Here is a 22,051-nt window from a genome sequence, read left to right on the forward strand (position 1 = left end):
ACTATCAAAAAGAAATAAAACTATGAACTTCACATAACATAAGCCTAATATACATGAAATAATCGAGAAGCACTAATACTGCAATAAAGCATTTTACGGCAGCTTTCTAAATAATGTGTAACACAGCTATTGCATATTTACAAGACTAACACTTGCCTAACGAAGTGATGGCACGTGCCGTTGGCACCGATTACATCTGACCTAGTTAGCCTTACAATTATGAAAGTTGAATTTAGTAGAAGCATATAGCAAGATAAATATCTTTGTATGAAACTTTTTCATATTAAATGAAACATGAGCATATCTGAATGAACGTGAATTTAATACAAAATGATATGTCAGCGTTTAAAGAACAATTTTTATGTGTTGTCAATAATGAATATTGTACCACTGGAAAAATATAGTCTATGGGAAAATTGTTTTAAGAATAATGAATTGAACTAGAACTACCTGTATTCTAACTCTGGTATAATGCAGATTTTAAGATGTAAAAGAAATTTCCAAAGTAACATATGTCCTAAAAATGTACTAAGTAAAAACAAATGAATGGCAACAAAATTAAAGTTCAGGGAGAAAAACCATTAATTTGAGTATCTGTTACGAAGGTTTGCTATATGGTGGACTTAAGATAAAACCGCACCACAAAAATATATAGCAAGTTTAAATATTCCTATATGTTTATGTAATAAATACAAATTTATTCAACTTGCACTGATGATATCCATTCTTAGCTACTTTATCAAAGAGTAATTTGGTTCAGGTTAAACGAAAAAATTATCCAGTGGCCTAATGAGTCAAACCACATAACTATCAGTCTATGTAAGTACAAGATGAATATCACTGTGCCAATTACAGAGTTCAGATGGCCCACAGAGTATCAATGAAAATGCCCACACAAACGTTTCCTGACCCCCGTGAATGTACCAGAGAACAAACACAGCCGGAGTTCCATGTGTATTATTCGATGATGTTGTTTTCATAAATTTATATGGCTGAAGTACCCAAATCTACAAATCTACTGACAGCATGATATTGAAGAAATTATATCTCCGTTTTTTCTTGTTTAATCCACTTGATCTAGTCTTCCTTCTATCATACATATTTACATAACCTCGGCTTCAGCACAATTTGTCCCACGGTGGGCACCAAATGTTACAGCTCTTGCCTTCTACTCACTGAATAAATAAATGATACAAGTCCAGTATTTGTTATTATTGGGTTTATTGTACATTAAGGTTGATAAGTGCAGATTGATACATTTATCATGCTTTTTTACACCCTGAAAATACAATAAAAATACATTTACTGCAACAATAAATAATACCGTTATTAGTGCATTATTGGTCTGCATGTTTACATTGATTCTGTTTATACTACATTCAATACAAATAGCTTATTACACCATATATTTATTGATTATCCATGTATAGAGATAGTGGACCAAATAAACCTAAACACATCAATCAGTGAGTAGAGCAAAAGTAGAGAGTAGACAAACAGACACTCGCATGGACATAATGATAGGCTTTTAAAATAATATGCAGGTAGATAACCTATTAAAGATACTGAAATACATCAACATACATTCTATAGTAATACATGTATACAGAGTACATATAAAATAAACTATTACATTAGCCATATTATAAATATATTTACCTTATCATATGGGACAAAAATCAGGTCACATTTTCCTTGAAGCAAAAGAATCATCAGGCACCTTTCTAAATGCATTGTTATGACCAGCATCCTTCAGAAGCTCCAATGGAATGACCACCACTAATATGCTGTTCATTCTATGCTGTTTATACAGACAAGAAGCAAACTAACCAAAATGTTACTTACCACTTGTCATACAATAGAACAACCCAGTATGAACAGTAATCATGGTAGCTTCATTGCTCAGAGTGAACAAAACTTAAACAGGTAATCGTAGTTCAATGTTGCCTTAATGGCTAAATATGTGTAAAATGAGAATAACACAATCATTGCAACTGATGCCTTTAATTTACTCATTAATGAGCATTAATTGCATAAAATAAAAAAATACATACTTCTGCCTAATTAAAACATGAATATATAAAATTATAACATATGTGCTCCTGCTACATTTGTTACTGTTATTAGAGCCTAAACACGTAACATTATTCCCCCCCCCCCACATTAACCCTATTACGCCATGAGCTTTCCAAAAATTGAAATCTAACAAAAAACAAATCACCAAAGTAGCAGTCCATATGTTAATACCTCTTATGCTGGAGATCAGTTCTATTTAAAGTGTGTACCTTGTGTTTGAAAAGTTATGAATTTGCTATATGGTGTGCCGACTTGAGTGAATTGTTTTTGCAGTGTAACATATTTTCAAGACATGAGAATGTCATCAAGTATTTGTGCTACTTCTGTCATATAGGCAATGCATCTTCCTGTTTGGACCACATGTCTGACCCACGTAATCCAAAACTTAATTTCAAGCAACACGCATCAGCTAAAACTGTAAGAAAAATATCTAAACAAAATGGTTAAATAGTTGCTGTTTCTCAAAATGTATGTGTCGAGCACGTATTTTGCAGAATAAAACATAAAGTGCAATTTAAATATTTGTCATGCCCTTACTCACTTTAAAAAGCTCACTAAAATTAAAATAATGTCCGATTTGGGGTTTTACTTGTAATATAAAGCCAATAATTTTGTGCAAGACATCACTTTAATGATGGGTATGGTTAAAAAAGACATGTTTTGCTCTCAGGGCCTAACGTTAATTTTCAAAAGCATATTAGAGTTATCCCCACCTTGGTTATGCATAGCTTAATAAGTTTCTGTATCGTGCTCGATTTAAAATAAAATAAGTCCAGACTCACGGGCTTACAACGCGAAAGAATTGTAAATATTTTAAAAAAGAAACATACATTTGTATAAGAAATAAATGTACAGAACGGTTGTACGGCCATATAATGATGGAAATGGAATAAATGTACAAATTATGGGTAACTGATACAAGTTGACAAGTACGCCATCCACCAATCCATTAGTTTATAGTTTTCTTTGTGTCTCTTCATTTTCATTGTTTATAATGTAACCATATTTCATCTGTCATTGTAGCATTTTACAAACAAAAAACAAAATAATGACAAAACTTTATTTCAATATAAGAAAATGTCAGCTCTTCAAAATAAAACACAATTATAATGATTAATATAAAAAAAACTTGTCCAAACTCACAATTAAAATAAGTCAAGTCACAAAGCCTTTCCAAATACGTTTTCTCTTGTATGTCCAATTACAAGCCAAAGGCAGTATATATACATGAAGGTAAGCAAATCATTTCTGGTAAGTTGTTAAGTTAGTTTCATTGTGATTGTTCAGATTACTACATAAAGTTTGCAAGTACAATATTTTGAGACAATTTACAATTTTATAATAATGTTTTACTGGAATTCATGAAACAAATTAGCAAGCAAGTTTCAAATGTCTCAGTTTTGAGATTACTTACTTAAAAATTTAACTTTTTACGTTTGAAAGGTAAATTGAAACATGGCATTGAGACTCTGATCAGAAAAGCTAATAATATTTAATTATTGGTTTGAAGACGAATTCAAATACCTGTACGATTTGTCAGAATCGTCAAGCAACCAAGCATGATTACAATCTTCCATAATCATTTATAAATAAGTTAAGATTTTCTTTTACAACTTATAAGGTTGAAGGTTCACAGAAAACTAAAATGTGATTAGAAGCTTCCATTTATTGTGAAAATCCACTATTTAGTTTTTCCTGAGCACCAGCAATGTCAAAAGACAAATATGCCAGTCAACTCACTGACTTCTCAGGAAACAAGAAGCTTGACAGTACGCAAAAGTTCTATTCTCCATGTCAAAAATATTGTCTGCCAATGATTAAATCACTGATTAATTGTTTTGGATGAACCCACCATCGATATTTAATTGTTAACCAATTACCAAATCTACATTTTGGACACATATATACAAGTCTCTGTGCATCACTGCGTTTATAGGAAGGAACATTTACGATTGCCTGAAATGTTGACCTAACCTTTATCTTTTCTGTGACATTTTGACTATTTACCTTTATGTCCAAACTATTAATGCTTTAGTTTGCTATATCAAAACAACCAACCGTCATACTCACAGAGCCTAAGACACACAATTAAAAAGCAAGTCAATCTCAATTATGTTTCAGTTAACTATGTGAAATACAGAGGACAAATCCCAAAGAAGAATTAGAATTGATACAATAAATATGAGCAAAACAAGGAACACTTTCATATCACATTTTTACAGAAAACTGAAGATAATGAAATTGATCAGGCAAATAATATGGTGCAAATTAATATCCTATTGTGCTTTATCAGCAGTTTAAATAGTAGCTTGAAATGGAAAACCACGCAAGACCTAACAGTGTGAAGATCCATGTCCCAATTTTGCGGAAAACTTACAAATATGAGTCGAATTACCTACATAATTAAAGTATAGTTTACCAAATGTTAAGTTTGGAAAGATTTTGTGTAATGTACATAAATGTGAAAATGATTTGTGAAAAGATCCATTACAAGTGAAAAAATTCATGCCGAATAGCTATATAGCATGTACATGATTATAACTAGCAGTCATACTAAGGGAGGCAACTTTAAGAGGATACAGCAAAATTGCAAATATATCCCATTATTAATTAGTGATGTCATTGTACACATTTGTAGGATAGGAGATTTTGGAGTTGACAAAAGAATAGTTCCTAATTCAACGGAAAAAATCTTATTTAAGGTCATGTTCGTCCAATTGTGTACAATCAAACGTTACTTCATAATCTGAAATGATGTTATCATTCAATTAAGGCATCATTTGTCTGGAAGTATTTTAGTACTACGAACTCTGGGAAAAATTTGGATTAAATCGATGTGGTTGCTTTTTCTATCTCTTACTAAAAAATAAAGAAGGATAATTCCGATTCCGTTTCAATGAAAGACAAAAACATCTTCTGAAAGGAAATATTAAAGAAAATTATAAAAGACCATTGGAAATCTTAAGTGAACTAATAGTTATGTCATGCCAAAGAAATTAACTTGTCTATATATCTCTTTCTTTGTGTATTTGATAGCAGGATTGTGTGACTTTCAACTTACACAAATTGGACACATTTTCAAACTTCATTCGGCTATTGTTTGGTTGATTTAAAATGTTTATTGGAAGGTCTAAAGTCATTATATTTGTGGCAACATTTACACCTTTCAAAGAAATAAAGTCTCACAGACTGTCTTCTAAACTTGGTGACAAAATTTGTTTGTTTCTTGGTTCCATTCCCAGAATGATGTTGTTTTATACTTTTAACATTTTTTTCTGTTTGTACAAGTCGGTTGACAGCCTGGCAATTTTTCCGCAATGGTGTCACACTCATCTTAAATGCTGGGACTGCATAAAGGCTGATATTCCATTTGTCAGTTCTCAATATTCCTGAAAACATAACAAAATGCAAATGCATTTTGTAGGAATCAGACATGGTTTGTAAAACTTGAATGTATGCTGAACATATGAAAGAAAACTTGGCTTCTGTGTTTTTGGCAGGTACTCAAGCTTTACTAGTCTTTTATGATTTATATTATTACATAATCAGTCATCTTATCAATACAAATTTAAAAAATACATAACAATATAGATTCATTTGTAAAATAAAACGCTTCCCCCATGCAACCCCGGAATATCAAAGTCCAATATGTGGAGAAAAAAGCCACACAATCTTGTAAAATTTAGGTAAATGCCAACAGAAAGTAATCAGGCTATTTACATATGCATATAAACCTGCATGCCATATTTCGTGTGCATGGGATAAGCGTTTACAGAGTAATCCTTCTAAAGTTTTCAAAAAGAAATTAAAAAAATGTAAAAACAATATGGATATAACATTTTTTCACCTAAAAAGTCCTAATCCCAAAAATATAGAAAAAAATAACAATGTAACACAAACTTTCTCACATAGCCTATTTATTATTTATTATTATCAACAACATATAGACATCTATAACAATTTGAAATTGTCTATCTTGTAAACATTAAGTACAATCATGCTACAATGGATTAAGGAAGGACTGACATACAGATGCTTGAACCAACAGAAGAAAAAATATAATACCCACTCATGATGTTATCATGGGGGACTAATAACACAAATGCTGTGTGAAGTAGTTCCCAATAAACTGAATAGCATGACTTCCCTATTTAAAGATATGTATAATGAAGTACACATGCATTATATAGCTTAAATGTATACACAGCAAAACACAGATGTAGTTAAGTTTTTATTTATAATTATACTGTTTGCCTAGGGGGATTGTCTGCTGCTACTTATGAAACTGTTTTGCTTCATTCTGTCAGTGAGTGATTTAGCGGCTACTGAATGGCAAACGTGGTTGTACTGCGGTCACAGATGGTCTGTAAAACTCCCTGACAGAATGTTATGGATAACATTGAGTAACGTTTCTTCAACGGAAAGTGAAGGAGCCCAGCGAAGAATGCGCTGTCCAATGAAGGTTGGGATGAGAGCAGCAACTGTGTGAACTTTACTCAATGGTTCTGTTTGAATACACCATATAGTGTTGACATTACATTCTTGGGTGAATAAATGGAATAGAATGAAGTTAATGCCCCAAAGAAAACATGTGCAGCAGATATTGTCCCCCAAGGATGCAGCTCTCAGTACTTAATTTTAAAACATTGTGTTCAAGCAACATGTGAAATTTAAGTATTGTCAAGCAGCTTACAGTACCGAATCACAAGTCTCAAATCACTGGATAAAAACAGAATGAAGTTTCAAGGTAAAGGATGAATATCAATCAAGCATTAGCTCTCAATTTGATCAAGAAAATGGAAATTTTACCCAGGCAGATCTGAGTCTGTGCACGTTGTTTAATGATGGTAATTAATGTTTGTATATACAGTTAAGTAATACCTGGTATTCACCCGTTTAAGTTTCTTTTGGGGAAAGGGAGATGCTACAGCATCCGTGACCATTCTTAGTACTGTAATTAATTGCTGACAATATGTATTGTTGTGTTTTATTGTTTGCTGTGATTGATGGTCTGATTTTAGTATTGTTGTAAGGTTGGTAACATTCATAAATTGACTTGAATAATGTATAAACTGAACATTTTATTTACTGAAAAATGTAACAATTGGGAGTTCTCTGCATAAATCGGGAAATGATATGATATTGAGAGTAAAGCGTGGAATGACTCCAAACGTCGGGAATTTTTTTCTCCCGCCAGGATAGTTGACAGGTATAAGGAATTGATTTGACATTATGCATGTCCTTGATTATTCCCTTTGAAGACGCAATGGGTAATTGTATTAGGAAGGTGTACATGTTTCTAGCACTACAATGGTAGTTTAAGTGACACTGAACATTAGTCTAGATATGATTCGTACCGTTTTTCTTTGCCTTGTAACAGCAGTTACCATCATAACCAATCAAGGCTACAAAGGATTAGATAGAAGGACTGTGATGTTTATTGATTTTCAGTAGCAAGCAATTACCTACATTTCAGCCAGTGGAAATCTGTTATCAGCCTCAGATTGGTTATTTGTAAAATTCTTTTTCTACTTCGCCAATAGCAGAGTATGTCCATTAACGTTCTCGTCCCATAACTATCTTGGCCTATCCAAATAGCAGAGTATGTCCATTAACGTTCTCGTCCCATAACTATCTTGGCCTATCCAAATAGCAGAGTATGTCCATTAACGTTCTCGTCCCATAACTATCTTGGCCTATCCAAATAGCAGAGTATGTCCATTAACGTTCTCGTCCCACAACTATCTTGGCCTATCCAAATAGCAGAGTATGTCCATTAACGTTCTCGTCCCATAACTATCTTGGCCTATCCAAATAGCAGAGTATGTCCATTAACGTTCTCGTCCCATAACTATCTTGGCCTATCCAAATCAGCACAAAACATAATTGATCCATTATATACTCAGCCTTTCAGTCTACAGTTTATATCAAAATAATGTATATATAATATTCTTTGACTGTTTCGTTCAATAGTCATTTATTTTGCAATATAAATAAATTGGGAAAAATATTCCCAGATTAATTAAATTATATATTACATAGTTAACGTTTTGTAACTATACTTGTCCCGTTGCTGTTAACTGTCTACTGAGTTGAATGTAGCATGTGTCTATTCTACTACTTGTGATTGTAAACATATCTTGACACATGTAATCTGATACAGTCACACTTCCAATCCACGTACAGTATATTTTGTTTCAACAGAAAATATTTTCCAGTATTCTAAGTTTAAAATGTCTCTGTCCTTGTAAAGCCACTATGCTAAATGTGTTAAATAGATACTATTTGTTTAGAAAAATATATTAGCACAGAGTCAAAGCAAACATTTCCAATTCTTAATTCTTTTTTTTTTTTTGTATAAACTTTTTTATCTTTGCCTGTCTTATCCTTTTTCTGAAAATTAATGTTATTACATATTTTATTTGTATAAATTTATTATCAGCAGTAAATATCACATATCATGTCGTGACCCAATTTAGTACCTGTAAAACATTCATATGATGAACAATTTTCATCGTTTGCAGTTAATACTCTTGAACATTCTACACAGTGGTCAGTAGTCATCGATGTGATGATGTGGTTATTACATGGGGGGGGGGACAATATTTTGTTTTTACTCAAAATGCCCATTTACAAAAGAAATTACTTTACACATCATGGTTAAACAAGCCATTGAAGTTTGTATAACAATTGATGAGTAACTAATTAGTAAATAACATATTTTGATTAAATATTTCTTGTTTAACAGGTGTTCCAAAACCATGCAATATCACAGAAATACAAACGTTGGTCCAACATGAATATTGTTTGCTATTTATTGTTCAACAGCAGCAAGTGTTATGAAGCCATGCAAGATCAAGGGTAAGGTTGACTTTGTTGTGGGCCAACTCTGTAATGGGATGAGTATGTTATGGGGAAAGTTAATAAAATGAACTTTTTGCCTATTTCCAAATGATGAATGATCTTTTTGTTATAGTTACAAATGATGTGATTGAACTGTTTCCAGTTTTTGTTGTTCTAGTCTATTATAGTCATACTGATATGAATCCACATATATTACATTTTCTGCTTTTGTTGTCTAAAACAATCACAAGTGGTATCTATAAAACACACTCTCCAAAAACCACCACATGGACATAAATCCTTTTGTTTCACAGGCCTAGCTCTGGCCTATATAATAAGGAAAACAACTGGTACAGGTGTTTACGTAAATTAATTAAAGGGTTATTTATAATAAGCTTTAGATGTTGCAAACGTTGATGATATTAGGGACAAGATAGAAGATTAAGTGGCTCTAATTAGCAACAGTAACAAGTATATAGTTTTAAAGGAAATATAGAATTTATACTTAAAGTTTGATAATCTCTGCCAGGCCTTTAAAACTAAGGTACAATAATTTCCATTATATTTTGCTGTCGAGTTTGAAACGTACGTGCAAGTCTCATTTAGTCATCATTTACATGTTAACAAATCAACTTGAAGACAAATTGTTTTAAAGAAATTAACAGTTTAGTTTATGAAAGGAAACACACAGATTTATATATCAGAAGCACTAAAGACAGATAAAAATGATATCAGGATGTCTTTTGCGAAGTGCACTAGCTTGATATGTTATAGGGAAGCAGTTGTTATAAGCCGGAGAATTTAAATTTGTTTGTAGTGAAATATAACTGTTAAATAGGTAGCCTAACTGCTAATTTCACCCAAACCACCATCATCACAGATACATTATTTAAGGCATATAGTAAGAAAATAGAAGCTAATAGAAATCACCGAAATCAGATTTGTTTTAAGAAAAGGCATAATAGCAAAGTGAATAATGGAAGGAGAAGAATATATAAGATACATACCTTCCTAAAACAAGCCACTAATGAAGACACACAAAATTGCCAAGAAACTTGCTGTTGATCCGGCTGCAGTATTAGCAATGGATGGTTTCTCAGGTTTAGATTGGTCTGAACCTGGCGATGGTGAGCCGGCCTCTGTAAGAACAAAAGTATATTAGTATGATTCACAAATTTATACAGCTATTTTGTCAATATATTATAGGTATCTTTAACCTTTTCTACCTTTTGAATTTGTCATAAACCAGCAATCAGTGAATACAACAGTCCAAGTGAAAGAAACTGATGCTCCACTGGCTGAAAATATTAGCAGTAATTCATGAAAAGACCATTTTTTCCTTTTATCTATAGAATGTTCAAACCATCTTATTTATTATTCAGTGACGACAAGATTTTCAAATTAGTTACTGTGGCAGACATATTGCATTTAAGTCTGACACCATTATTATTTGTTACCAACAATGCATCAAAATAATTCCAGACAAAAGCCTGTGTTGATATGACAAGTTCCGTTTTAGATTGTCAAAATGGATGAGTTTGTAACCATATTCGATAGCAGATTGGCACCATTTCCAGTTAGTACCAACTAGATATCATAATAATTCTTTTATTGAAAGTAAAAGAAAGTACAATGTCATTATGACATGGAACTATGATTCTTACTGTGGCCCTATGTAGTTTACATATTTGCATACATAGAAAGAAAAATCACATAAAACTGTAATTTGTTTCTTGTGGAAATGAATAAGTTCAAACTGAAAAAATGCAGAATAACAATAAAGTAAAAATGAATATAATAATAAAAGTAAAAAGTCCTGATATAAACATAATAAACAAAAAAAAACATGATATGAGAGCAAGTGCATAAAATAAGGTCATGGGTGAGATTTGTCCAGTGGTCCACTGGTTAATACATGCCTTGCATATATGGTATAAAACCTGGGAGTGTTGGTGTGTGTGGGTCACTCCCCTTGAGATGCATCCGAACACCAATTCTCATGAGTGTACAGTTCAATATAGTCCAAGATATCAGGTGTGTACTTATTTTCACAGGGTCATCATATGACAAGATAGGAATTGGAAGTTTTCCTTATGAAATTAAAAGGTTGGAAGAAACTATTCTCTACAGCAATAGCTATGTAGTATATAAGAATTTAAATTGTCATAAGGTCGAAAACTGCGGATTTAGTTTGCAACAGAAAGGTATTTATTTTTAGATCATTACTTTTAAATCGCAGTAGTATGAAAATGGTCATTTTGCCTCATTCTTTACCCTTTGAGCCCTTGGCCACCCGTCTTCATCTCTAACCCCCATGACAAGGTATCTCCCCACGTGGCCCGTGGTGTTTTTGTTACTTATTTGCCGAGGGGTTGGTAGTGGTGTAAACCCTCACGAGACGCGTTATGTTAGAATTTATACATGCTTGAATTGTGAATTTCGAAACATGGTTGATGTATGCAAGAGTAGTTACTATGGACGTATATATCTATCAGAGCATGGATATTTGAATATTTGTGTATTTTGATTTGTAAAGTAAAGAATTCGTCTGATTATTGTGATATTGTGTAGAATAACGGTATTAGGAATATGTATTGATGTATGGGTATATCGATGTGTAAAAATGCGTGACCCAAGAAATTTAAAAGCCGTTATCTGATGATAGAATGTGTGTAGTGTGAGATGAGAGGGCTAAGGAAAACGAATGTACCGTCCTTGTATTTTCACATGAAGCTTTTTATGGGACAGAGAAATACCGGTTCCATTGAGTCCCAATTCTTCAAGAGGTGGAGACGGAATTGAGACTAGTCGAGACAGCAAAAGTCGACAGAAGGGTAGTCATGGGAAAGTAAGTGAAGGGTCGAGCGGAAGGAGTGTAATTGGAACTTTGAGTCATTTGATTATGGAATTGTTATTAATCTGTTATTCATTGAATATCAACCTTTTTTGTATATTTAACCATTTAACCGTCCGCATTGCTGACAGGAAACTCGGAGCTTTACATCTATCTTTCACTAAATTTAACTTCCACCCAAAATAGAGCCTTGGTGGGACTTTTATAATAATTTAAATAAAATACTGGGAGCACCCCACCCCAAGCATGTACAATCGCCAGAATCAAACAATCCCATGAGTGACCTTGGCCGCACTAGATCACTATTCCACGGGAGATTTACCACTCTAGTACCCACGCCGACTGTAGTATATTTTGGATAAGATGCGTTATTTTACGTCCATTGTTTATAACGGCTTACATTTGTTTCTAATAAAAGCCACCACAAGCAATCTTGCTTTCACGTGTCCTTGCACGATATCTTATATGATTCGTAGTCCCAGTGTTGGGTTAATCACATTCAGGTCATAAATGAGATCCACATCAGCAAGTTAACATCCACAGACATCACTGAATGTTTGGCATGCAAGGTCACGTCTGTAACACGCCGCATTCACGCAATTGATCAACAGATCACTAAGGTACCTGCACCACTACTTGCAGTAACTTCATGGAACAATAATGGGTGAAGTATTATTCAAAGAATGAGAAGAATACACTAAAGTGAGAACGTTAGCAAATGGTCGTGTTAATTTCACATCTCTGGCTGAACGTGCCATTGACATATCTAAACATCATATTTTCATGGTGCGCGAGTCCGGAACATATTTATCATAGCCGGAACTAAAGGTACCTGGGATCGAATGGAAATACTGATAAATGATAAGCAGTATGTTTATGTTCATATTGTACCAGTAATATCACAAACTGAGAAGGCAAACATTGTTATTTATAATTCTTACTCATCTGTAATGTCAAAATCGTCACCGGAGATGAAATTCAATTTTAAGCACTCAACATTTATCTGGGAAGAATGGTTAACCGATTGTGGTGTTTGTGTTTAGATTAGATTTTATCATTATTATCTAAGAAATGGAATCTGACAGCGGTGATGTGATTGCGGTAAATACTAACATCGATAACAACTTTGCTCCACTTCTCGAGGAATATCTGTGTCAAAGTGGCGTTACCAAGCCCTCGTATAAACTGTCATATAATTTTCTTAAGGGCCAAGTAGAAATTACCATTTGGAATCAAGCTGATGTGCCACAGCCAGTTCAAAGCTAGCTTGGAATCAACACATGTGCGATTGAAAAAGCCGAAGCGTTGACTGTAGCACCAGATGCAAAAACACACCGAGTTATTTTTAAAATGGCATACTAGCGTTCAACGATGCCTCTTGTCCAGTTACGGTCATCATCGAATATATTAAACCAACAATTACTCATCGTAAAAAGGAAAGGTCTCGACTTTTATTTAATAAGGAATCACTTGTTCGAGCGAAAGTAAATGGACAGAGATGATCGTTCGATGTCAAAGGCTCTGGCCTAATCGGTGTGTTTTTATATGAGAGGGATGCCAAAATGCAAGAACCCATATTCGATGAAGATTTAAGTAATCCTGAGGCAGAACTCTTTAACATCTGCATGGCAAGTGGGCAAGGATAAAAGAATAAATGGATAGAAGTGCATGAGTATTGTGCCTGCGCCTTATGATGAGACCGAACAAGGTCTGTTTATCGTACAATTAAAATAAGCGATTTTATTATTGATAGGAGAACTATGATATACCCTTAGTCTTAAAGTCATACAAGAATAATCGAAGCGAAACAATAGCTGCAAGATGCAATTACCAAGAGAACCGCGTTGACCATGAAATACAAACTCACGTGTCTGGTCGTAGATGCTATTTGCGGACTCGCTCTGGCAACAACTATTGGTCTTGGAGTCAATGGAATCACGACAACATCCATCATTATAGGTGCACCAATCGGTATTGTTCTCGGAGCTATATCGGTAGTAAACAGTATTTTTGGTGGCGCGAGCAACTACATTCGTGAGCAAGGTACGCAACATAGAACAGACTCATTACAAACAGTAAATTGTACTCAATAGCAATCGAGGAAAAATAATCAATGCAGCCGTGTTTGGCACTGTGCTGGCAGAAATGGAAAATTACATATAACTCCATGCAAAAATAAGAAACCGGGCTGTTACAGATTTATTAACAGTGCAAAGCGATTAAAACAAAATCTTCACGCCTGTCTGAGTATAAGCAAGATCATCACTCACTCTCTCTGCAGATGTTTCCTTTTCACAGTTGCTTCAGACTAGCAAAGAGTTTTGCGGAAGAAACTGGTTAACGTCGTTTGCTACCCAATGGAGACAACGAAACCTGTACGACTCTAACCCCCTTGACTGACACACCCACGTCTCATGGGTGTTTATACCATTACGAACCCCTCACCAGAAAGGTAACCAACACATCATGGGCCACGTGGGGGTATAGTTTGTCATGGGACTTAGAGAGGAGGACAGGTGGCTGGTGACTTATAGAGTAAAGAATGAGACTAATGGCTGTAGAAGATAACAATACTCATTCCAGAAAATGAAATAAAGATTTTTGTGCTGCTGAATTGCAATGTTTGTTTTCATATGGTAACTAGATGAAAGTTTCTTTCACAAAAATCAAAAAAAGATAAAGAAATATCTAATTTTAAGCTAGTTAGCGTTCTCAAAAGATTTTAAAATTAAAGAGTCAGTTGACATTTGACACCCAAATTTCAAACGTTAAAATAAAAATCTAGATCAAGACTCGTAACTAAAATATCATGACCTGTTTGTTTTTAAGCCATGAGCTCGTAGCTGGGAATGGTCCTTATTCATGGAGCAAACTGATGCTAAACTGTTTTACAACTTTAGAAGATTTCTTCTTCTTCTCAGAATTATTACTAACTTTCTGTTTCTTTTGAGTCAAGTTCGGAATGTTCTTCACTGCCATGTTATTTCTACAACTTAGAAATGAATATACTTCTTCGAGCCATTGTGATTAATTAACATAAAGCAGTGCATGACAATTCAATGAAAAAAGAAGAGGTTATGTCTTGTACTTCAAACCATACAATTTATCATATAGATATTTAGAACGATTTTGAGTTATGCCCTAGAAATGAGAGTGGGATGAACATATAGATAGACACTGTTGAATGGAATAACAGATGGATGGACGTCATCAACGTCATTATATGGGGGAGAAAGAAAAAGCTCTAAGCAGGCAAAATTAATGTTTTTGGCTCTGTGGTGATGAAGCTGTTTGAGGAGACCGGTGCTGAAATTTAAGACTTTAACAGCAGACATCTTTAGAATTTTCTTACTTCTATGATATTGTTTAATTGCTATTATTAGTAAGCTAATCCTGAAGTGTATGTAACACTACATGTTTGACATTCAGAGTAAATTAACTAACACCATGATCACGAATATAATTGTAGGGTCATCAGGCTGTACTAAATATGTGCATTTTATTAAACATTTCCTTTTACTGGAGAAATCTTTGACTATTAAATGAAAGCATAATAAAACAGTCAAAATATCTTTCGAATGAAGACATACATCTGTCATAAAATTGACAAGCATGCTAATGTAAAACAATAGAAAAAATAACAAATTCAACAGATACCTGAACCTGGGCAGTTTGGACCAGCAGGGCTGGTATTACAAGCAGGACATCTTCCATTGCTCTGGTCACAAGTTCCGTCTCGGCATTTATACACACATGACCCATTACATTGGTTGCCATAGAAACCAACCTTGCATTTGTTGCACTTGCCACTTACTTTGTCACACAATCCATTATCACAGTTGAGATTACATGTGTTCTCACAATTCGTGCCATAGTAACCTTGCATGCATCCTTCAAGACATGTGCCATCAATAAACTTACAGTTTTTGTTTTTACAGCGTGTGGTGCATTCTTTATCACAGAAATTTCCATACCATCCTATGTTACATCCTGCAATGCAGTATCCTGTATTAAAGTTACACAGCTTCAGTCCATTTTGTGTGTTACAATTCTCCCAACATTGCCGATTACACAGATTATCATAGTACCCTGCCTCGCAAGCCGTGCATTGTCCTGTCTGTCGATTGCACACTCCGTCCTTACAATTCTTACATGACTGGTTACACGCTGGTCCAAACCAATATGCCTTGCATCCATAGGTGCATTCTCCTACAGACTGAGTACAGGTGATGACACCATCTGAATCCATGTTGCAGTATGGGCTGCACTTTGCCTGGCATGTATCACCATAGTAACCTTCATTGCAAGTCGTACATTTTCCTGTGGTTCTATCACAGCGGGCACAATTACTTGGACACTGGGTCTGACACTGCTGACCATAGTAACCATCTACACAGCCAGTGATACAGTTTCCAGTTCCACCATCGCAGAAAGTATCAAGGCATTTATCACAGGTTATGTTGCATGAGATGCCATAATAACCAGACTTACATCCAAACGTACATCCTGCAGTCATCTGATCACATGCAGTGTCTTTACATCCTTGAGAACAGATTCCATCACAAATAATGCCATATCGGCCCACTGAACAACTACATGTTCCATCATGCCAGTCACATGTGCCATTCACACAAAGACATTGCTCCGTGCAATACCTTCCAAAATATGTACCATCGCAGCCATTGTAACAGGTGCCATTACTGCGGAGGCATTTTCTGTTCTTACACCTCAGACTGTGACAGCTTTGATCACACTGTTCCCCCCACAGTCCCGGGTCACATTCTGAAACCAAAAAAATAATGATTGAAATCAAAATGTTTTTATTCAGTTACAATGAAACAGTAAAATTACCTAATTTAACTCTTTTGTACAAGAGAAACATTTAAACATTGATAATCAACAATTCCCATCCAGTAATTAATTACATCATATCCTATTACAGATACAGGGTTGTACAAAACCTCATCCAGTTAGATGCAAGACCATATCACAAATATCCATAGGTCCCACTCATAATCAAAATCATCCAACAATTTGACGAGACTAACCTATTTACCAAGTCTTAATAATATGAGGTCATAAAAAAGTCTCTTAAGTGGTAAGAAACCCGGCCAATCACATGCATGGTAACTTCATTAAGATTGTAATGAGAAAAACCCATGGACAGTAATTTTGGTTTCGTCAACGACTCGGCAATCCAGTCGTCTACACAGAAATACCACCCAGTCGACGACTCAGGTACTCAGTCAGCGACACAGTCGACGATCCAGTGAACAAAAAAAATAAAGGAATAAGCTGGTATGCCGCTGGGGTAGAAATCTGTCGCGCGCTGGAGCACCAGTCCTCAGATAGATACAGCGGTGTATCACTCCAAATACAAAGACCTATCCTACTTAACCCGAGATAGCGAGCCTCAGGGTAGTGTAGTCGAGAGAGGTTCAGCTACAATATGCATAGATGCTGCTTATAATAAAAGCACATTATACGTCTTGCTGATTTAAGCCTATTTACCAAGTTTGTTCAAAATTTGATCAGATATACTGTCTTAAGAGTGATAGCATGCTCAACCATTCAAATGCAAGATCACGTCATTAATGTGCAAATATCTCGCATGTTATCGAAATGTTGTGCAATCTTGATCATATATGACTGTATTCTATCACTGCGAAAAATCAGATAAAATAATTTCAGACTTCCAGATTGGTAAGAACCTCAGCCAGATACAAAATCACCTCATTAATATCCATAAATCTTGCTCATTATGGGACTCATCCAAAATTTTAATGATCAAAGAATTTATACAAAGTTTCATTACAAAAGGATGAATCCGAAACATTGCCTCCAGAGTGGTAATAACTCAATCAATCAGGTACAAAATACATCATTAATGTGCTATGATCGTGGTAATTACCTAACACATCCATGATACCAATGATATGAGCAAAGTTAATCACATGTGAGATCACCTCATTAGCATGTCACTCATAATCAAACTCAACCAAGAACTTTGATGATATAAGCATATCTTAGGTTTGACAAAATTAAATCCTAAAGAATGCATTTTCTGTCAATCAGATACAAAGTTATCCACCTTATGAGTGTGGATCTTGCTTTTTATTCTACTACTTGAACATCTTAATGACGAAAGCAATAGTTCATGTCTGATCATCACCGGATCAGCGAACATGGATTCCAAGGTGGGCTAATCAGATTCAAGATCCCATGAATTTTACTTTTAATACCCTCATTATCAGACTTTTCCAAGATTTTGATGATGCAAGCCTCCAATTCTGATTGAAATTAGATCATATATACAAACTCCAAGGACATCCACAAATGAATGGAATGACAGTTGGATGTAACACATTTCTGTATTCCCATCAACTTCACTGAGTGGGAGATAAACAGAAAAAGCTCATAGCAGACTAAGGTTTTGGCCATGTCCCTATGAAACTGTTTTAGACGACTCATACTCCAGTTCAAAACTTCTGAGTAAAGGTCAAGATGATAAGCTATGGAGACAAACAACCGTGCTTTCTGTTCAATAGCTCCACTTGTTTTAATGAGGAGTCAGGACCATGGTCAATAGAAATTCCCATTTGAGATGATTCGGCATCCAAATGACGAGGCTTAAGGTAAATTACGTTAGGACTTTACCAGGTAGCGTGAGATAGAGACCGTATGTTACAAAATATAGGGATGAATGGATCGCCCTTGCAGTTGCTCAGCAATATCATAGCCCGTAGAAAACCTCTGTGAGATTTCCACAATCACGAATAAACGATGAAGAAACAGGTATCATTTCCAAGCTGGAACGAATCTTATTTGACTGTGTAATCTATGGTTTCGGGCACAATTCCACGCTTAAGAGGTGGTAAACATTACCTTATCAAAGGAACAAATATTTCCCTCTTCATTGCAACTAAGAGGAACAGAGGTCATTATGTGAGGTATCAATGCAGACCTTATTTACTGGCTTAACTGTGAAACCAAAACTTTTTCAGCTACTGTCTCCCATCCCCATCTTCACTATACATTTTCCAAATTCCTTACAGTACCAACTGAGCTACACAGCAGGCAGACAGACAAACTGTTCTGTAAGGCAATTTTTGACGAGTCATTTCTTTATCAGCCCGCTTAGAATGATACATTTTGAAATCAAAATAATATGAACAGACTTAATAACATAATTAGTATTTAATGGCTTGTCTTGGAGCTTTTCCTATTCCGATTGTCTTTTTTGCCATCCATGCTTCTGGTTCTTATGCTGGCTAGCAAAATCCTGAAAATGTTCTAATATTTTTCCTTTGATGTAGACAACATTGTATGTGAATAATTGTAAAGCTATGTTTTCCTATTAAGTTACGAATTTACTTTTAGAAGGAAGATAGATCATTATGATTTTATGACACTTATCACAATCAACAGGGTTAGGACAATGGCCAGTCATGAGCCCGACAAGTTCACCTATCTGTGTCGTCAAATAAGTATGTGTGCACACAAAATTATCTTCATTGCCATACACAATTGCTATTCTTGTAATCTTTTGTTATTTTCCTGTACACAGAATCATATGTGAATGGTTATAAAACCTCATTGTCCCATTAATTTGAAAAAATATATTTTTGCAAAGAAGAGAAATGATGTCTTACCGCAATCACTACTGTTCTCACATCGGCATTTGCCCGCCAACGTCCCGACTTGTTCACATGTTCCAGAAGTCAAGCATGTTTGTATGCACACATTTTCGCACACGGTACCATAGTAACCAGGCTCGCATCCAGCACAATTACCAGAATTCTTGTCACAAGTCTTGCCTTGACATCGTTGGCTACACACAGACTGGCAGGAATCTCCATAAAAACCAGCCACGCATCCATCTATGCAGAATCCATTGCCAATGCAGTTATTATTAAGACAAGTAGAGCTACATCTACTCTGACATTTTGACCCGTACCACCCTGTCACACATCCTTTGTCACAAAAACCTGTCATAGTATTACAGGAGGCTGGGTTTGTCTCACCAGCGCAGTGACCACTACATGCCTCAGTGCAGTATGAATCCCACCAACCAGCCTTACATCCCTCAAGAAGACACAACCCTGTCTGAGTGTCACATTTTCCACTAACACAGTTAGAACAAGTTTTGTCACAGTTGGACCCATACCATCCATCTATACAACCACTGTCACACTGACCGGTTGCTATACTGCATGTAGTAGTGTTAGAACCAGGCCAACAATGAGTGCTGCATTTACGGTCACATCTGTAACCAAACTCCCCGGGTTTGCATATGGTGCAAAATCCATCTTTACGATCACACGCTGCACAAACTGCATCACATTTATGGGTACATTTGGTGCCATAGTAACCATCCACACACCCAAATGTGCATGTTCCAATACTGTCACATGAACTGAGCTCACAGTTTGAACAGGGAATTTCACATCTGTCACCATAGTAACCAGAGAGACACAAACAGGATCCAGTGTTAGGGTTACATTGACCATTGTTGATACATTTACAAACACCTTCACATTGCGCCCCAAAGAAACTAGTCTTACATCCTCCAGCACAGGTTCCATTTTCCTTCGTACATATGATGGAAGAACAATGTGAAGGACAGGATGACTGACAGTGCGATCCATATGTTCCATCTGGACAATCTGTAAGAGATGATTCGTTCTCAGTAGATATTATTGCATAGCAACTCATCAAACAAAGTCCCTCTATATATGAACTTCTCTTATCAAGCTCTCAATTATCATTATGCCATACACAGAGAGAGATGAATATTCATTTTTATCAAATGGAACTTTAAGGAGCATTTCAGAGGAAAAAGGTTCAGATATAAATGTGCGGAAAACAATTTTGAAAACATTTTAATGAATTTTAACATTAAAACATCATCAAACAAGATTAAGTAAGTATAGAACAAAAATTAAAAAAACAGTCAAGTAAACTATTGAGAAATGAGTCAAATAAATGTGGCCCAAATGCCGATTTTTTTGTTTCTAATTTTATACTCACTTATTAATTATATTTTACATGTGTGTAAATAGATCATTTAAAAATGTTCAATTATATTTGCAGCTCATAAAAAAAAACATTTGCAAAGTTATTTGAAGACACAACTCTGTATTAAAATTACAGTTACACGTTAGGGCTGCTAAATGTACCAAATTAAGGACAAAATATGACAAAGTGACAGAGTCAGTTTGGACTGTAGCACTAGGAGATGTTGTCATTGACAACGTTCTTGCTGGCCAAGTCAGGGAATATGCATACACACTGTTATTTATATCTATATTTTTTGTGACTCCTGACAGGTGATTGTATTTAATGCTTTAAAAATGTATTCATGACTGTAACTTGTACAGATTATCGTTTGTTAGATTTTGCCTATGGGCTAGGGTCTGTTACGGGTGTAAAATTACATAGGGTCTATAAATAGATGCTTACGGATGTGTTGACACTTAATACTAATGATGCTAATAAGTCATAAATTACAACTTTGGGTACATTTTCATTGGCTGATGAGGTTTTAACGTTTCTAGAAGTATTCAGTAACTTCCCATTGGTTGGGGGAAGGTCACATGTGTAAGCAATTTAAAGATAAATTGACTGGTAATATATATCATGTGGTGTATGTTCTGAAATATAGTCGTATTAGAAGGTGTATATATGGAGAGAACTGAGCAGTCTGTTTGATTCCAATTTTGGAGTCATCCTCATGTCTTGTGTTCCTGTTGTAAGTCTGAAGAAGTATCTTATGTTGTACTTAGATATTATTAGAGAAGAAAAACATTTTATTCAGTGGAAAATGGAAATGCTAATTACATGGACTAATATTATTCTGGATAAATTGTTTTGGTACAAAGTCATGATTTCTGGTGGACAAGTGCATTTCCGGTGTTAACATTTATACGGAACTTTTCATTCTTTTTGATTTTCATTGATATTTTATAGGATTTTTTGAATCACTTCATAATACTTTAAGGTCCTCTCACATATTCATTTATAACTTTGATAATTAAATTGTTACATTTTACAAAACTTGTTGGTTTCGCTTCTTTCTGATACTTAGTTTATGGCCATAACATCGTAATAACACCCATACGAGGGCAAAATAGTATCACATTTTACAATGGTAAGACACGTAATTTGCTCATGGATGTAGTTTATGTTCTTTAAAACTATACATTTTAGCTTGGAAAGTCAAGATTAGATTACAGTGACTGACAAATCAGAACACAGTATTCAATTCAGCACATAGTA

General features: G+C 34.9%; 1 protein-coding gene across 2 annotated transcripts in view; it reads right to left on the reverse strand.

Moving 5' to 3' along the window:
• Nucleotides 1–1,204: 1,204 nt before the first annotated feature.
• Nucleotides 1,205–22,051, reverse strand: part of LOC149793666 (uncharacterized) — a 64,860-nt gene continuing 44,013 nt past the window's right edge. The window contains exons 6-9 of one of the 2 annotated variants that reach the window (XM_089967651.1): nucleotides 19,426–20,439; nucleotides 15,437–16,555; nucleotides 9,927–10,058; nucleotides 1,205–5,465 (exon numbers count right to left, since the gene is read on the reverse strand). In XM_089967651.1, coding sequence (XP_089823777.1) covers nucleotides 9,931–10,058; nucleotides 15,437–16,555; nucleotides 19,426–20,439 — 2,261 coding nt within the window. In that variant the 3' untranslated portion in view covers nucleotides 1,205–5,465; nucleotides 9,927–9,930. Of the gene's footprint in view, nucleotides 5,466–9,926; nucleotides 10,059–15,430; nucleotides 16,556–19,425; nucleotides 20,440–22,051 lie in introns of both variants that reach the window. The other variant, XM_089967650.1, reaches the window with a different exon arrangement.

This window comes from Sinohyriopsis cumingii, chromosome 8 (assembly GCF_028554795.1).
Source record: "Sinohyriopsis cumingii isolate HCF-2022 chromosome 8, ASM2855479v2, whole genome shotgun sequence".
In the NCBI taxonomy this organism is placed as follows: domain Eukaryota; kingdom Metazoa; phylum Mollusca; class Bivalvia; order Unionida; family Unionidae; genus Sinohyriopsis; species Sinohyriopsis cumingii.